This window comes from Podarcis tiliguerta (genome assembly GCF_965153285.1).
Source record: "Podarcis tiliguerta genome assembly, chromosome: 13".
In the NCBI taxonomy this organism is placed as follows: Eukaryota; Metazoa; Chordata; class Lepidosauria; order Squamata; family Lacertidae; genus Podarcis; species Podarcis tiliguerta.
The window spans coordinates 8,960,664-8,977,920 of NC_139546.1; the positions used below are offsets into that span (position 1 = coordinate 8,960,664).

General features: G+C 46.2%; 2 protein-coding genes across 3 annotated transcripts in view; one reads left to right on the forward strand and one right to left on the reverse strand.

Moving 5' to 3' along the window:
• SMYD1 (SET and MYND domain containing 1) overlaps positions 1-8,145 on the forward strand; it is a 47,183-nt gene extending 39,038 nt beyond the window's left edge. For both annotated transcript variants that reach the window (XM_083407806.1, XM_083407805.1), the window contains 5 exons: positions 261-453; positions 1,681-1,773; positions 3,346-3,509; positions 6,681-6,849; positions 7,733-8,145. In XM_083407806.1, the coding sequence (XP_083263932.1) occupies positions 261-453; positions 1,681-1,773; positions 3,346-3,509; positions 6,681-6,849; positions 7,733-7,891 (778 nt within the window). In that variant the 3' untranslated portion in view covers positions 7,892-8,145. The remainder of the gene's footprint in view (positions 1-260; positions 454-1,680; positions 1,774-3,345; positions 3,510-6,680; positions 6,850-7,732) is intronic.
• Positions 8,146-10,009: 1,864 nt separating this feature from the next.
• On the reverse strand, positions 10,010-16,312 carry FABP1 (fatty acid binding protein 1). The gene is made up of 4 exons (XM_083408066.1): positions 16,022-16,312; positions 14,822-14,994; positions 12,855-12,947; positions 10,010-10,125 (listed from the first exon to the last, which is right to left on the reverse strand). The coding sequence occupies exons 1-4, from the start codon at positions 16,086-16,088 to the stop codon at positions 10,075-10,077; spliced, it is 384 nt and encodes a 127-aa protein (XP_083264192.1). The 5' UTR covers positions 16,089-16,312; the 3' UTR covers positions 10,010-10,074.
• Positions 16,313-17,257: the final 945 nt, after the last annotated feature.

Here is a 17,257-nt window from a genome sequence, read left to right on the forward strand (position 1 = left end):
TGTGACTGGACCTAACGGTCAGGGGTACCTTTACCTTTTATGCAGGTAGCCAAATACAGCCTTCTGTCATGCAGGGTTTGTGTTACCTTGGTACAGGGTTTTGGTTGTGCGGAAAGGACGCACAGCTCTGGGAAGGAATCCTTTCGTCCTAGGCATTGTGGGTGGTGGTGGGTCCCTCCTCATATTATTATTACTGGAAAGCTACACAGACAAGTCTCTGGTGTTTATCTGGCGCTGCCTCTTTGCTTGTTTGACACCAGGATCGAGTTGCGTGCTCTCGGTAAGATCTCCGTCGGGGAAGAGCTGACTGTTTCCTATGTAGATTTCCTCAATGTTAGTGAAGACAGAAAGCAGCAGCTGAAGAAGCAGTATTATTTTGACTGCACCTGTGAGCATTGCCAAAAAGGAATCAAAGATGACCTGATGACGGCTGTGAAAGAGGGGAATGAAAAGGTATGAGGCTGAACTTGAACTAGTTCCTTCTACAGTGGTACCTCAAGTAACATACGCTTCAGGTTACAGACTCCGCTAACCCAGAAATAGTGCTTCAGGTTAAGAACTTTGCTTCAGGATGAGAACAGAAGTCGTGCTCTGGTGGCGTGGTGGCAGCAAGAGGCCCCATTAGCTAAAGTGGTGCTTCAGGTTAAGAACAAATTAAGTGCTTAACCTGAGGTACCACTGTACTTGGACTACTGCAATGCGCTCTACGTGGGGCTACCTTTGAAGGTGACCCGGAAACTACGACTAGTCCAGAATGCGGCAGCTAGACTGGTGACTGGGAGCGGCTGCCGAGACCACATAACACCAGTCTTGAAAGACCTACATTGGCTCCCAGTACGTTTCTGAGCACAATTCAAAGTGTTGGTGCTGACCTTTAAAGCCCTAAATGGCCTCAGTCCACTATACCTGAAGGAGTGTCTCCACCCCCATTGTTCAGCCCAGACACTGAGGTCCAGCTCCGAGGGCCTTCTGGCAGTTCCCTCATTGCGAGAAGCCAAGTTACAGGGAACCAGGCAGAGGGCCTTTTCGGTAGTGGCACCCGCCCTGTGGAACGCCCTCCCACGAGATGCCAAGGAAATAAACAACTACCAGACTTTTAGAAGACATCTGAAGGCAGCCCTGTTTAGGGAAGCTTTTAATGTTCGATTTATTACGGTATTTTAATATTTTGTTGAAAGCCGTCCAGAGTGGCTGGGGAAACCCAGTCAGATGGGCGGGGTATAAAGTATTATTATTATTATTATTATTATTATTATTATTATGCATCCCAAAGATCCATGAAATTTCATTGGCAGGATGCCAAGGGGCTCCAGGCTTCCACCCTTCCATAACCGTTTACCCCACCTTAAGCTTATTATGTTCACTTTTTGAACACCTATCCATCCTTTCAGCTTGCGCCTCCAACCATTCAACATCACAGCTTCCAAGACACGGTCCAAAGGCACAGCAGCAATGGTTGTGTAGTCCCAGAGACCTAGCGGGGTATAAATAATAAATTATGATTATATTATTATAAAATGAATTTCTGAGCTCTGGCTGGTCTACACAATCTGGAATGTAATTGATCCTGGAGTTTTGCTAATGAAAAGATAATTGGGTTGCCAGCTGGGCACTTTTGGAAAATTCTGACAGGAAGAGCTAAAGAAGCACATTTGAATCGCTTCCCCTTGCCTCTTGCAGCCATCCAAGGAAGTGGTGAAGGACGTCATACAGTTCTCCAAGGAAACCCTGGAAAAGATTGATGAGGCTCGTACCGAAGGGATATACCACCAAGTGAGTCACAGAAGGCTTGGTCCTCTGCTTATTAATGTGTTGAGGAAACCCAGACAATTACATTTCACGTCTACATTATTTTATCACTAGGGACATGGTGGGAGAAAATTATTTTCATGATCCCCATCTGCCTGCCCAAAAGAAGGCTCTGAGTGATTGGGAAGAACAATGATAGAATACATGAAAATAGTTCCTTCCCTTAACTTAACAGAAATATTTAGCTGCCAAGCAAAGTTTAAGGTTTTACCATTTGTGTATAAAGCCCTAAACAGCCTGGGTCCTTTCTTACCTGAAAGGATGCCTCCCCCTAGGAACCTTGTACCTACGGGACCGCCCCTCCTGGTATGCCCTGAGGAGGACCTTAAGGTCCATAAATAGCAACACCCTAGTGGTCCCGGGCCCTAAGGAAGTCAGATTAGCCTCAACCAGGGCCTTTTCAACTCTCTGCAGGATCTGATTTCTTTCTGCAGGGCCTGTAAGACAGAGTTGTTCCGCCTGGGCTTTGGCTTGGAATCAGCCTGATCCCCTCCTCTTCTTTCCTTTTCCTTCTGTGATGGAACCCCTATTTGGGGACTTCCCTGGCTTTTTTTCTGGCCCACGTAGGACCAGTCTGGATAGCTGGCCTTGGTGGAGATTTGACGTTTTCTCCCCCCAAACAGTTTTTGATCTGGGCTTCTACTGAAATGAGGCTGCATTTTAAGTTGTATTTTAATCCTGTTTTTAAGTTGTATATTAATCAATGGTTTTTATACCTGATGTTAGCTGCCCTGAGCCCGGTCTTGATGATGATGATGATGATGATTATCATCCAACTCAGGTGGTTCAGTGGTGTCCTCTTGTGGGTACCACATACTCCAGGAATTTGTTTAATGAGTACCTGGGACTTTTAGTGTGAGGGTTGAGAGCAGGATGGGGGACCAAATTACCCCAGAAGGAGCATGGTGTGTCCCCCACCAGTGGTACTTCCCTTCCCCTAACACACCAAACACCCCATGCCCCAAACATGATAGTGTGCTAGCTGACAATGAAAACCGTACAGGAAAGGAATAGCTATCCTCTTGGGAAACAAAATATCATTTTGGATATGTGTGTTAAGCGGTTACCCAAACCGGTCGCATATGTTCCAACTCCCTTGTAAAACATCATGTCTTCAGAGCTATGCATTGCAGAAGCAAAGGTTGTTTTCTGCTGCTCCAGAGAAGCGGACATGGAGCAATGGATCCAAACTACAAGAAAGAAGATTCCACCTAAACGTTAGGAAGAACTTCCTGACAGTAAGAGCTGTTCGACAGTGGAATTTGCTGCCAAGGAGTGTGGTGGAGTCTCCTTCTTTGGAGGTCTTTAAGCAGAGGCTTGACAACCATATGTCAGGAGTGCTCTGATGGTGTTTCCTGCTTGGCAGGGGGTTGGACTCGATGGCCCTTGTGGTCTCTTCAACTCTATGATTCTATTCTATCCTATCCTATCCTATCCTATCCTATCCTATCCTATCCTATCCTATCCTATCCTATTTGTTCTGCCACAAATGTACCTCTTTCTATGATGTTCCTTTCTGTGTGTGGTTTGTCCTAGGTTGTAAAGCTGTGTCGTGACTGCCTGGACAAGCAGGACCCAGTACTGGGAGACACAAACCTTTACCTACTCCGGATCCTCAGCATCATGTCGGAAGTTCTCTCTTACCTCCAGCTCTTCGACGAGGCAGCTGGTTATTCAAAAAGAATGGTGGATGGTTACATGTATGTATATCCATTTTATTCATTTCTTTGGAATATCTCTAGGCTGCTAAAAGTTACCGAATATTGCAGCAGAGTACAGCCGCAATAAAAATGCAACAAATAAAAATGATTTTGAAACAGTTTTCCAAAATGAAACATGATGCTGACTGCAAGCCAACTCACCTTTCTGTAACAATGTTGTTGTTGTTGTTTAGTCGTTTAGTCGTGTCCGCCTCTTCGTGAGCCCCTTGACCAGAGCATGCCAGGCTCTCCTGTCTTCCACTGCCTCCCGCAGTTTGGTCAAACTCATGCTGCTAGCTTCGAGAACACGGTCCAACCATCTCGTCCTCTGTCGTCCCCTTCTTCTTGTGCCCCCCATCTTTCCCAACATCAGGGTGTTTTCCAGAGAGTCTTCTCTTCTCATGAGGTGGCCAAAGTATTGGAGCCTCAGCTTCAGGATCTGTCCTTCCAGTGAGCACTCTGGGCTGATTTCCTTCAGAATGGATAGGTTTGACCTTCTTGCAGTCCATGGGACTCTCAAGAGTCTCCTCCAGCACCATAATTCAAAAGCATCAATTCTTCGGCGATCAGTCTTCTTTATGGTCCAGCTCTCACTTCCATACATCACTACTGGGAAAACCATAGCTTTAACTATACAGACCTTTGTCGGCAAGGTGATGTCTCTGCTTTTTAAGATGCTGTCTAGTCTGTAACAATAGGGGAGCTTTAAAGCATCCAGTGAAAGCTGTACAATGTCATAACCTGCTTAGGTTCACCTGGCAGTTCCATCCTTTCTCTGCTCTTCCGTAACTTATTTGCATATACAAGCAATGCAGTTAATATATTCTGTGTTGCCAGTACAGTGGATGCTCAGGTTGCGATCGTGATCCATGCGGGATGCACGTTCACAACCAGCAGCGCTCGCAACCCGCAGCGGCACGTCTGCACATGCACGGGTTGCAACTTGGCGCTTCTGTGCATGCGCAAAGCGTGATTTAGCACTTCTGCGCTTGCGTGACTGCCGAAACCCGGAAGTAACATGTTCCGGTGCTTCTGGGTTTCGGCTCATCCGTAACCTGAAAAAACGCAACCTGAAGCATCTGTAACCCGAGGTATGACTGTAATGCTTGTTTTTATGATGCTACCAAAATGTCCATCATCAGGTCAAGTATGTGTGGTTTTTTTTATTTTTTTATAATATTTTTATTAGGGTATTATATAAAAAGAAAAACAAAAAAAACCATACAAAAAGACAAAAAGACAGAAAAACAACACAGAAAAAACAAATAAAAACAATTCCATTTTCATTATATTCCTCGCATTTACTTATTTTCCAGACTTCCCCACACCTCCCCTCACTGTATTCCAATTCAAAGACTATTTACAGAAATATTATAAGATTAATGAATGCTAGAATGACATCAGATCGAGCTTAAAAGGTTATTAGCAACAAAGTGGTGAAGGAGTATGGAAAATTCGAAGGTTGAAAGGTGTAAAATTAAAAGGTTTAATATATTAAGATATTAAGAAAGGATTAGGATATATTAAGATATTGAGATAAAGATTAAGTGAAGACAGAGGGAAGGGATTTGCTGATTAAGTATGTGTGTTTTTGTCAAGCATCTCTCTTTTGGGCATGAACTGAGTAGGTGTGCAATTCATAGCGATCTATTTCTGTTTTACCCGGGTTCCCCTGTTGGTGCAGTTTGGACCGAGGGCTGGCGGCAAAGCTGTCCGCAAGTGAAGTAATGGAGTCAATTCTGTGGAAGGGACAGGGAGGCATCACTGCTATGGGGGCCAGCGATGGAGCAAGCCAATCGGGCGCTGTGGGCAGTGCGTGTGCCCTGCGCCCAGGAGTGGGGCCAGCCACCCGTGGGGTGGGACCAGCCGGGGCAGCACACTCTGAGGGGCCTCTGAGGAGTCTGCCTGCCACCTACCCCTCAGCCGCCCTACAACTGAGGGGGAGGCGGTGGCCGGATGAAGCCACTGCGTCACTCCCAGGAGAGACGCATGGCTCAGGCGTGCTGCAGGCCCCAGTGTGAGTGCCGCCTGGCATTTTGTCACCCCCCTCAGTGGGTGCCCAGGGCGCAGTGCCTCCACTGCACCCCCCTTCCTCTGCCCCTGATGGGGGCTAAATCTCCCCCATGCTCCTGCTGATTTCAGAGTCTGGGGCAGGAGGCACCTTCCTATGGCATCCTAGATTGTAACTGTTTACTAGTCCCTTAGCAATTGCTGGGAGCCATAGAGAATAAAGTCTATCGCTGTCTGCATCATCCAATTCTTGATCATCGCCATCCAATCCAACCTTTATGTGGTCATGTGCGAAATCCCTGGTAACTAGCTGCTTGTCTTGTCCTGTACGTTTCCAAGCACAATTCAAAGTGTTGGTGCCGACCTTTAAAGCCCTAAACGACCTCGGCCCAGTATACCTGAAGGAGCGTCTCCACCCCCATCGTTCTGCCCAGACACTGAGGTCCAGCGCCGAGGGCCTTCTGGCGGTTCCCTCACTGCGAGAAGCCAAGTTACAGGGGACCAGGCAGAGGGCCTTCTCGGTAGTGGCACCCGCCCTGTGGAATGCCCTCCCACCAGATGTCAAAGAGAAAAATAACTACCAAACTTTTAGAAGACATCTGAAGGCAGCCCTGTTTAGGGAAGCTTTTAATGTTTAATAGACTATTGTATTTTAGTGTTTTGTTGGAAGGCGCCCATAGTGGCTGGGGAAACCCAGCCAGATGGGCGGGGTATAAAGTATTATTATTATTATTATTATTATTATTATGCATCCCAAAGATCCATGAAATTTCATTGGCAGGATCCCAAGGGGCTCCAGGCTTTCACCCTTCCATAACCGTTCACCCCACCTTAAGCTTATTATGTTCACTTTTTGAACACCTATCCATCAGTTCAGCTTGCGCCTCCAACCATTCAACATCGCAGCTTCCAAGACACGGTCCAAAGGCACAGCAGCAATGGTTGTGTAGTCCCAGAGACCCAGCATAACTTTCCATCCATTATGGAGGCTGTAGTCATTGGTGGAAGGAAGAATGGAGTCAAACCTCCTTCTTCGGACTGAGCCCTCCATGAAGCAAATCGCCACATCTCCAACAAGCTGGAAACCCAAGCAAGAATCAATATATATGCCCCAGCACTGATCTGCAAATGTCAAGTGGCTTCCTTGTGTATTTCCCCTAGGAAACTCTACCACCCAAACAACGCACAGCTAGGGATGGCGCTCATGAGAGCTGGAGTGACGCAGTGGCATGCTGGCCTCATTGAAGCAGGCCATGGGATGATTTGCAAAGCCTACGCTATTCTTCTGGTGACCCATGGCTCCACCCACCCTATTACCAAAGATCTGGAGGTAAGTGACTCGTGGTATTGTGAGGCTCCAGGAACGTAGAGTGGTACCTCTAGTTACAAACTTGATTCGTTCCAGAGGTCTGTTCTTAACCTGAAATTGTTCTTAACTAGAGGTGTGCTTTCACACAAGTGGTGATCCAAGTGATTACTTGGTCTTTACAGCAGGGGTTACAACTCCCGTCTGTCCCAGGCAGCATGGCCAATGGATTATGGGAATTACAGCCTGCAGTATGAAGGGCCACAGCTTAGTCACCCACAAAAGTAAAAGGACCCCTGAGCATTAGGTCCAGTCGTGACTGACTCTGGGGTTGCGGCGCTCATCTCGCTTTATTGGCTGAGGGAGCCAGCATACAGCTTCCGAATCATGTGGCCAGCATGACTAAGCAGCTTCTGGCGAACCAGAGCAGCGCACGGAATCTCTGTTTACCTTCCCGCCGGAGCGGTACCTATTTACCAACTTGCACTTTGACATGCTTTCGAACTGCTAGGTTGGCAGGAGCAGGGACCGAGCAACGGGAGCTCACCCCGTCGCGGGGATTTGAACCGCCGACTTTCTGATTGGCAAGTCCTCCAGAAGCCACAGAGTAGTGGCTAAATGAGAGTTACATTGGCCTTTATTAGTTTGCATAACCCCTAAGAGCAACCGCTTGCTGTATGACTAGCAGAAGCAACGTAAGTTATGGAAGATTATCGTAATGAAATGCAGATGGCAGATTTTTAAAAAAATTGTTTTTGCACAGAGGATGCACAACGTGTAGTAGGACAAGGCAAAATGTTAGCAGTTTGCAATGGAAACTGGGTTTCGGGGTTGAGGGCTTCCTCACCGCATCGTAAGCAGACTCTCAAGAAATTACCTTTGTGTCTCATTGTCTCCATCCTTTCAGGCCATGCGCGTTCAGTCAGAGATGGAGCTGCGCATGTTCCAAGAGAATGAGTTTATGTACTACAAGATGCGAGAGGCAGCTCTTCAGAACCAAACAATTCAGGTGATGCCTGAGCCGGCCGCCAATGAGATTTCACCTGGCATCTTCCAGAAGAAATAAGAACGGGATTGTTGGCCGGCCTGGAGGTGTCTTGTTGAATCCCGACAGCTGGTGCAAAATCAGCCATTTTGGTTCTGAACAGGAAGAAAGTGCCATGAAAAGTGGGGATTTGGTTCTGAATGTCCGGCTCTCCTGAGGACAGCACCAGAGAGACATGCTTTTTCTACATGCCCAGCATGTTGAGTTAGAAACATTTCACAGGAGTCAAAGCCCACATTCACTCATTTAAATGATCAATAAAGTTATTATGACACATGTGGCTTCAACACTTGTTTCATTCAGTTGTGTTTGTCTTACTTTTGGAAGAACATCACTTTGCCACAGTTTGTACATCCATCTCAGACGGAGGTTACATTTATACTCTTATTCCTTAAAAAGCATTTGAGTATTAAGATGTTGCCTTAAGTGTGTCCCAAGTAAGGTAAAGGTAAAGGGACCCCTGACCATTAGGTCCAGTCGTGGCCGACTCTGGGGTTGCGGCGCTCATCTCGCTTTATTGGCCGAGGGAGCCGGCGTACAGCTTCTGGGTCATGTGGCCAGCATGACTAAGCCGCTTCTGGCGAACCAGAGCAGCGCATGGAAACGCCGTTTACCTTCCTGCTGGAGCGGTACCTATTTATCTACTTGCACTTTGATGTGCTTTCGAACTGCTAGGTTGGCAGGAGCAGGGACTGAGCAATGGGAGCTCACCCCGTTGCAGGGATTCGAACCGCCAACCTTCTGATTGGCAAGCCCTAGGCTCTGTGGTTTAACCCACAGCGCCACCCGCACCCCATTGTGTCCCAAGTACCACCCTTCATTTGCACCAGGCCTACCAGTTTAGCTGAGGTCAGGGGTTGACAAGGTTTACCTTGCCTGGGCCGGATCAGTCGGGTGGAGATCTTCCGTGGGCGCTAGAAATTGCTTCTGCACATGCCCAGACGCCGAAAATCGCGTCTGCGAAGAAGTGATTTTCGGCGTCTGTGCAAGCGCAGAAACGATTTCCAGAGCCACGGAAGAGAGTCCCCACACAGTTTAATGCAGGTTTAACTCAGCACGCCGGGACTTGCTGAATGGGCCACTCTGTTCTGGGGCGGCTTGTAGGCCGGTTAAACGGCCTCCACGGGCTGCTTCTGGCTCATGGGCCACAAGTTGCAGACACCTGGCATAGGGTTTCAGAAGATAACGAATCTGGGGATTCTTAGTTAAAGCAGCATTTATTTCCACTTAGTCCCTTCCTTTTTCTGGCTGAATGTCTGTCCTAGCAAAGCTATCCAGCTTTTCCGATGACCTTATGGGTGTTCAAAGGCCTTATGGCTGAAACCCAAAGGCCTCTACTGATGTCTTCCACTCACAAGGCATCAAGCATGAATCATAAAACATTAGGAGATTAGGGTTGCCATATTTCAAAATGTGAAAAATCCAGACAGAAAAAGTTGGTGAGCTTTGTTTTTTGTTTTTTAAGTTTTGGCCAAAGAAATTGGGCGTTTTTGAGCTACTTCTGAGGGAAATCAGCAAAAACGACACTGCCGACATTGGCTGCCATATGTCTGGAGTTTTCCAGACATTAGCTGATTTCCAAACGGATGCTGCTTGCGGCTGCAGTATTCCTATACAGTGGTGCCTCGCAAGACGAAAAGAATCCGTTCCGCGGGTCTTTTCGTCTTGCGGTTTTTTTGTCTTGCGAAGCAAGCCCATTCACGGAGTAGCGCTATTAGCGCTATTGGCGATTTAAGGGCTAAAAACGGCTTTTTAAGGGGTGGGGGATTAGCGGTTTTGCTGCTAAAATGCTTTTAGCAGCTTAGCGATTCAAAATAAGGGGTTTTGGAGCAAAAAAAATAAATTCAATTTTTTTCGTCATTTTTCGTCTTGCGAAGCAAGCCCATAGGGAAATTCGTCCTGCGAAGCGCCTCTGCAAACGGAAAACCCTTTCGTCTTGCGGGTTTTCCGTCTTGCGAGGCATTCGTCTTGCGGGGCACCACTGTATGTCCAGGAAATTCCAGACATATGGCAACCGTATAATAAATCCTGTTAAGTTGAGAGAGAGAGAGACACAACCTGACCCTCACTGCTGCTTTGGGCCCTCTTGTCTTTGATAGCTGTCTTCCATAGACCAATAATGACGGCAACGAAGAGGCGTTTGCATACATTTCACTTTATTGTACTACTTTTACACAGTAAAAGTACAGAAATGCCTGAGTTATCTAGATTCTTTTGCTGATTCTCCTGTATTGAATGTCACCCATGCTCAGCGTCTAGAAAGGGAAGAAAAAAAACCAAGAGCTTTAATCATCCACACTTTATATTTAATTTCTTTTTTTAAAAAATATTTTTTTTCATTGATACTTTCTCCCAAAAGGGATCAGGGCAACATATCCATGTTTGCACTTATTACTTGGCTGCAAAACTGCATTGCTAAATTCAGAGGAGCATGAATTTCAAAGAATGGCAGTTCATGGATTGTTTATGGAAGGTTTGAATTAGGTCGGTTTGCCTAGACATGCAAACTGAATTGAATATCCCTGCACCCTGCTTCCCCAATAGCTACTGATCCTGTACCCAGCATACTGATCCTGTACTCCTGAACCCAGAGTCTTGAGCCTACTGCACATTTGGTATATAAGGGTCTCCCAAAATTTGGTATCATTATAATAAGGTAACAATCACTGATATATTGTCTGCGACCAATGCCTGACACCCTGTTATCTGACCCAGATTTTGTAAACCACTCTAGAATCATTGACAGTGCTTTTTTTTGAAAATCCCCTAATAAATAAAAATGTAATCAATATAGGCATAAATAACCAGTAAGGGGATTTTGCCTCCTACTCAAAGAATGTACATTAATACCATGAGAAATCTTTTTCAGGATGACCTCAAACTTCAAGTTAGCCTTCCCAAAAATGACTAATACTTGATTTGTTCATGGGATGGGATGCTGTTCTCTTAAACATCTGCACCAGAGTGTAAAACTTCAAACAGGATGACCTTTAAAGCCCTAAACTATCTTGGTCCAGTCTACCTGAAGGAGCGTCTCCACCCCCACCATTCTGCCCAGACACTGAGGTCCAGCTCCAAGCGCCTTCTGGGGGTTCCCTCACTGGGAGAAGCCAAGTTACAGGGAACCAGGCAGAGGGCCTTCTTAGTAGTGGCACCCACCCTGTGGAACGCCCTCCCACCAGATGTCAAAGAGAAAAACAACTACCAGACTTTTAGAAGACATCAGAAGGCAGCCCTGTTTAGGGAAGCTTTTAATGTTTAATAGACTATTGTATTTTAATATTCTGTTGGAAGCCGCCCAGAGTGGCTGGGGAAACCCAGCCAGATGGGTAGGGTATAAATAATAAATTATTATTATAATTATCCACTTAGCAGATGACCCAAAGGCTGTGGCCCCCTGCCATACATTAAAATATTTACATTCTGCCTGAATTTGAAACCAAACCACCCAATGCATTGAAACTGAAAAAGTATGGATACGAGGAACATGCCAAATCCTTTGATACTCTGGTGAAGGGTAGCCTATGTGGTGGACCCCAGATATTGTGGAACTACAACTCCCATCAATAGCTATGTTGGCTGGTGTCAAAGAGCAAGCGGTCAGTAAATCACAACAGAGTTGGGAGTTATTGGCAAAAACACAATCTCTGCACTGCAAACTTGGCTGAGGGTCAGGCCCAAAGAGCACAGCAACTCTTCTCTGGCAGGTCTTTTCCCCATGAAGCAGTTGTTGAGACTGAAAGTCCCCATTTTCCCACAGCCGTCTTAAGTCCCCTCCTCTCCAGGGTTTTCCCCAAGCTATCAGAGACTGCATCTGCGTTCAGCCAACCACTTCTCCGCCCTTTTCATGCCTCTTCTGGTTCTGGGAGACAAGAGGGAGGTGAGCTTGTCACAGCAGGAGGGGGAGACACCCATGACTCTTCACTGGCCTGACTCATCTCTGCATCTTGGCCTCCTTCCTCTCTCCTTGCCTTCTTCGGTTTCTGCCTCTGGTTCTGGACTTATCTGTGCCACTGTGCTGGCCTGGGACTTGGGCTCGGACTTGGAGCCAGAGAAGTCTCAGTCCGCACCGGATCCTTTGCCTCAGGCAGCATCTGAACCTAGTCTGGCGCCTGATTCTGAAGAGCCCCAGTCTGCACAGGTTCCCCTGCAACAAGCACCAGCTGGGCCGAGTCAGGGGCCTGAGCCTGCCCTGGCTCCAGATGCGGGGATTCCCTCGTTGCCTCCAGCTGGGCCATCACTTACAGCTGCTCCACTACCAGTTGGGTCAGGAGAGGCTGAGGCGGCCTCTGGGTCTAGCAACCCACCAACATCTCCTGACCTGCAGAGACTAAGGTCTGAGAGAAGGAGAGACCTGAGTACTTGCAGGAGGAGTGCTCGCCTTTGGGCAAGACATGGAGGTGAGTCACCGGGGGATCAGGACCGGCTGTTACCCCAACAAAGTCTGTCGGACCCCGCCCCAGGTTGTGGGAACAGCTTTGCTGTTTGCTAGAAGCTGCCTGAGACCCTGCGCCTGACCTTGCCTGGTTTCCTGCCGTGTGTCCTGCCTTGGCCCTGTCGGACTGACTCCTCGCGGAATCCTGGGATTCGGGATCAGACCTGGACCGCATTGCTTGGGTTAACCCCCGGGCCAGCACAGCCACTGACTCTCCCACCTCTCTATGCCCTGTAACCCTTTCAGCTTCTGCCACCTCCTCTTCCAGTCTTCTCTGACTACTCATCGTTGTCCCACCACCACTCCCTGGGCTCTGAGTCTTCTTTTGGTGGTTCTCTAGCTGGTTCCTCTCCCAGTCCATGAAACCTGGTACTGATGGGAGTTGTTCTCCAACAATATTTGGAGGACCCTAAATTGTCTCCTCCTGTTCTAGAGGCCTTAACTTCCAAGGCCCTCTGAAAATGGAGCAGTTAGGGTAAAATATTGTGGTGGTGGCCCAGGCTGCAATGGAGGCCTCAAGTTTGACATCCCCATTCTAGATGGACTTACATTAGTGATGGTGTCCCCGTTTATTTCAGTGACAGACTTGATGCCCTTCAGGTTCACAACCATCTTGTTGTCTCCTTCCATTTGAACAACAGCCTGTGGGAGAAGAAAAGCAGCCACGATTGGGTTCCAGTTCAAGCGCTGACTTTTTCATGTACCTTGTCAACATGTTCATAAGCCCAAGTTTTCCTCCACACATTTGAGAGGTGCCCAGTGAGCTTGCCTTTTTATTATGATCTATGGCAGTTTCCCTCAAACTTGGGTCTCCAGCTGTTTTTGGATTACAATTCCCATTATCCCTGACCAGCCAGGGATGATGGGAGTTGCAGCCCAAAAACAGCTGGAAATATAAATAATTAGAAGTCACTTGAAAGTACCAAACAGGCGTAGGATTAAATTAGAATTTAATTAAATAAATGGGATTTAGAACAGTAAGAAAAGTGAATAAGATAGATAATAGTTGGAAATATTTTTGTTTAAGAATGATATTGGAAAGCTGTCACATGCAGATGCAAGGAAATTCAGAAGGGAGGGATTTGAGGAAGTCAATTAACAATGTAAACAAAATTGGGTTTTCAAGGGATATGGGATTAAGATTACTTTTTTATTCCTGTGGTTTTGGTTCTGTTTTTTTAGTATTGTATTGTTTTCTCTTTGGTATGTTTTTCTGTTTTTGTTTTTCTTTTTTCTTATGTTGTGTTTGTTATAATTGTGAAAAATTTAATAAAATATTTTGGGGGGGGGGAAACCACAGCTGGAGACCCAATTTTGGGAAATACTGATCTATGGCAATGTGTCAGTATGGCTGTGTGGAATACGTTACACCTCTGTTTTCATTAAGTGAGAAATATGCATGAGAAATATGATCAAAGAATGTGGTCATCCCACATACATTCCCTGGAAAAAAATGCTTTTGCCTGCTTCATAATATTTCTTTTGAGGCTGCCGTATATGATAGGGTTACCAGACGTCCCCGGTTCCTGGGGACAGTCCCCGGATTTGCAAATCTGTCCCTGGACAAATTCCGCCCCTGGATTGTCCCCAGATTTGCAAATTTGTCCCCGGGAAGCATGGCAGCGGCAGCCTCAGCAGCCCAGAGCCAGTCTGTTAGCGCAGTTGGCTCTGGCTGGCTTCAGGAGCTGCTCAATGCCGTGGCGCCCGCCATTTTTCCTCGCCCGAAGTCCCCATATCATGTGTCTTGTGTGTATATTATGTGTCTTGTGCGATCTCCTGCCCCCTTCCCCCTTTGTTTTGACTGATCGGGGGGGGGGCCTTGGGAGTGGCGGCCGGCCGGCCGGCGCCCAGTTTTTTTAAAACTCTGCGCATTTATTTTTCACAGGGTGCGAAAGAAGGGCTTTGCACCTTTATACAATATGCATGTGTGCCTGGGCCCAGGGTCTTTTGCCTCACCATCACCACTACAGTGGTACCTCGGGTTACATACGCTTCAGGTTACATATGCTTCAGGTTACAGACTCCGCTAACCCAGAAATAGTACCTCGGGTTAAGAACTTTGCTTCAGGATGAGAACAGAAATTGTGCTCTGGCGGTGCGGCGGCAGCAGGAGGCTCCATTAGCTAAAGTGGTGCTTCAGGTTAAGTACAGTTTCAGGTTAAGTAGGGACCACTGGAACGAACTAAGTACTTAACCCAAGGTACCACTGTACTGACTCACTGTTGCTACGGAAAAAAGTGTCCCCGGATTCATTGAAAAAAATCTGGTAGCCATAGGATATGGGGAAGATAGAGTTTGCGGACGGTTGTAGGTGGGATCCGATTGTTCTCATTGGAAACTAGTTTCCTGTTCAAAGATGGCAGCCCTGTATCAGGTGTGGGGAAACTTTGATCCACCAGACATTGATGAACTACAACTCCCATCAGCCACAGCAAGCCTGGCCAATGGGAACTGCCATTCAGCAAAATCTGGAGGGCCATAGGTTCCCTGCCATATATAAATGGAAAAGACTCTACCTTGACCCTCTCTCCTGTTGGCGTCTGCAGCTCAGCCTCCTCTCCGATTGTAAACTCGTTGGTCAACACCTTGCTTCCGGTTGTCACGGTGACCTTGAACTTCTTGCCATTCTGAACAATTTCAGAGATGCTTTTGATGTCCTTGCCCTTTTCAATCAGCTCATCGGAAAGGCCTGGGCAGAAGGAAATCAACAGTCATATCAAATGACGTAATACAGTGGTACCTCAGGTTACATAGGCTTCAGGTTACAGACTCCGCTAACCCAGAGATAGTGCTTCAGGTTGCTTCAGGTTAAGAACTTTGCTTCAGATGAGAACAGAAATCGTGCGGCGGCAGCGGGAGGCCCCATTCGCTTAAGTGGTGCTTCAGGTTAAGAACAGTTTCAGGTTAAGAACAGACCTCCAGAACGAATTAAGTACTTAACCCGAGGTACCACTGTAGATCATTAAATAACCCTATGGCCCTGAGATCTTTTGATAAAGGACAGTATATAAATTGAAAATAAATAATTAATAATAATAATAATAGAAATAGGGGTGGGGACTTCACAGCTCTCAAACTCTCAGAACATTTCCACATGAAGGTTGCAATCCTATGCCCACTTACTTAGGATCACAATATGACTCATTCTAAGTCACACAGATAGGATTACATTGTTTGAGTGTCTTTCAGGTGGTTGTTCAAATGAAAGAAAAAGCTATGGAGATACATTTTTGTAATGCAAAGTGAACAGTCTGGGAGAATGTAGATTTTATATTCACATTAGAAATCTGACTGAGGTGAGACCTGCTACAACCCTCCTTTTTGAAAATACGCTTAGCTACTACACCCTATCAGACACAACCTCTTCACGGCTTAGAATTGCATAGTACATCAGGTTAATTCTGCTCTTCTGCTCTTGTGGCATGAAGATTGCCACAAATTTTAAGGCAGGTTATTGTCACTATGCTCTGTATGAGACCAAAAGACATATTCGTTCATTTTAATACCAGCAGGAAAGTAAGGAACATAAAAAGGACAACAAGTGATCGTAAAAACCCCATTTACACAAATTACATTTGAGACAAAAGCGCCATAATTATTTTTTAATTCTTTGCTGCTTACTGTTGGATTTCAAATCCCTTTTTAAAAGACAAAAATGAAGACATTGGCAAGGCAAGGAGCACAAACAATTTAACCACCTCATTTGAGCAGCTTACCAATGGCTTTCATGAAGGGCTCAAAGTTCTCATGGGTTTGGAGTTCAAACTTTCCGTTGAAGCTCATAATGGCGATGCGTTCTTCGGAGAGATGAGAAGAGAAGGCAGCTCCTTCGGAGGCCGCCTCTTCCTTTTATAACCCTCTCTTGCCTTGAAACTTGGTCAGAGGTTAAGTGATTTCACTCCTTCCCCCTTTTGCTGAAGCGTCAACTTTGTACCCAAGTGATAGGCAATATCACTAAATCACCTGAACTCAGTGTAATTGAGAAGTTGCCGTGTCAGAAAGCCTCTGTTTTCTGCAGGTGGAATACATATAACAAGAAACATCTGTAAAAAGTTAGGGCAAAAATATGCAAGTGACGTTGAAGATCAATCGGCATTCTGTAGCAGTGCTACAAATGTTGGAAATGCTTGCGAAAGATTGAAAGTTTAAGGAGGAAATTGCTGCAATAAGCATTACAAGTAAAGTCAAACTCACTGGTCAATGAACTTTCCATTGATTGCTGTGGGTCCGCCCTGAGTACAGCTTAATTGGCTATCACCCATAGTGTTTTTCCACTGGGTTGTTACTACTACTACTACTACTACTATTATTATTATTATTATATATTGCCCTTCATCCGAAGAACACAGGATGGTTTGCAACATGAAAATGCAAAATGAAAACACATAATACTGTGATAGGAATTTTATGGTCTTAGAGATATGGTAATGTTCATAAGTGTACCAACCAAGCACATACCGTATTTTTTGCTCTATAAGACTCACTTTTTCCCTCCTAAAAAGTAAGGGGAAATGTGTGTGCGTCTTATGGAGCGAATGCAGGCTGCGCAGCTATCCCAGAAGCCAGAACAGTAAGAGGGATCGCTGCTTTCGCTGCACAGCAATACCTCTTGCTGTTCTGGCTTCTGGGATTCAGAATATTTTTTTTCTTGTTTTCCTCCTCCAAAAACTAGGTGCGTCTTGTGGTCTGGTGCGTCTTATAGAGCGAAAAATACGGTACATAGATCAGCACAGGAAGGCCAACCTGGAACCGTTTTGATTCTTAAACTGACCAAATCTTTTCTCTGCAAGGTCAAAATGGAAAAGCCTCCCCATTGTCTTTTCCTTCACAAATCCTGTCTTAAGGATATGTCTGTTTGAATAGGGTGTGAGCCTGTGACCTGGCTCAGGAACTAAGTATTTATCATTACAAAAGACTGGCCAGGCTACCCAGGAAATCCAGTCAAGTAACTT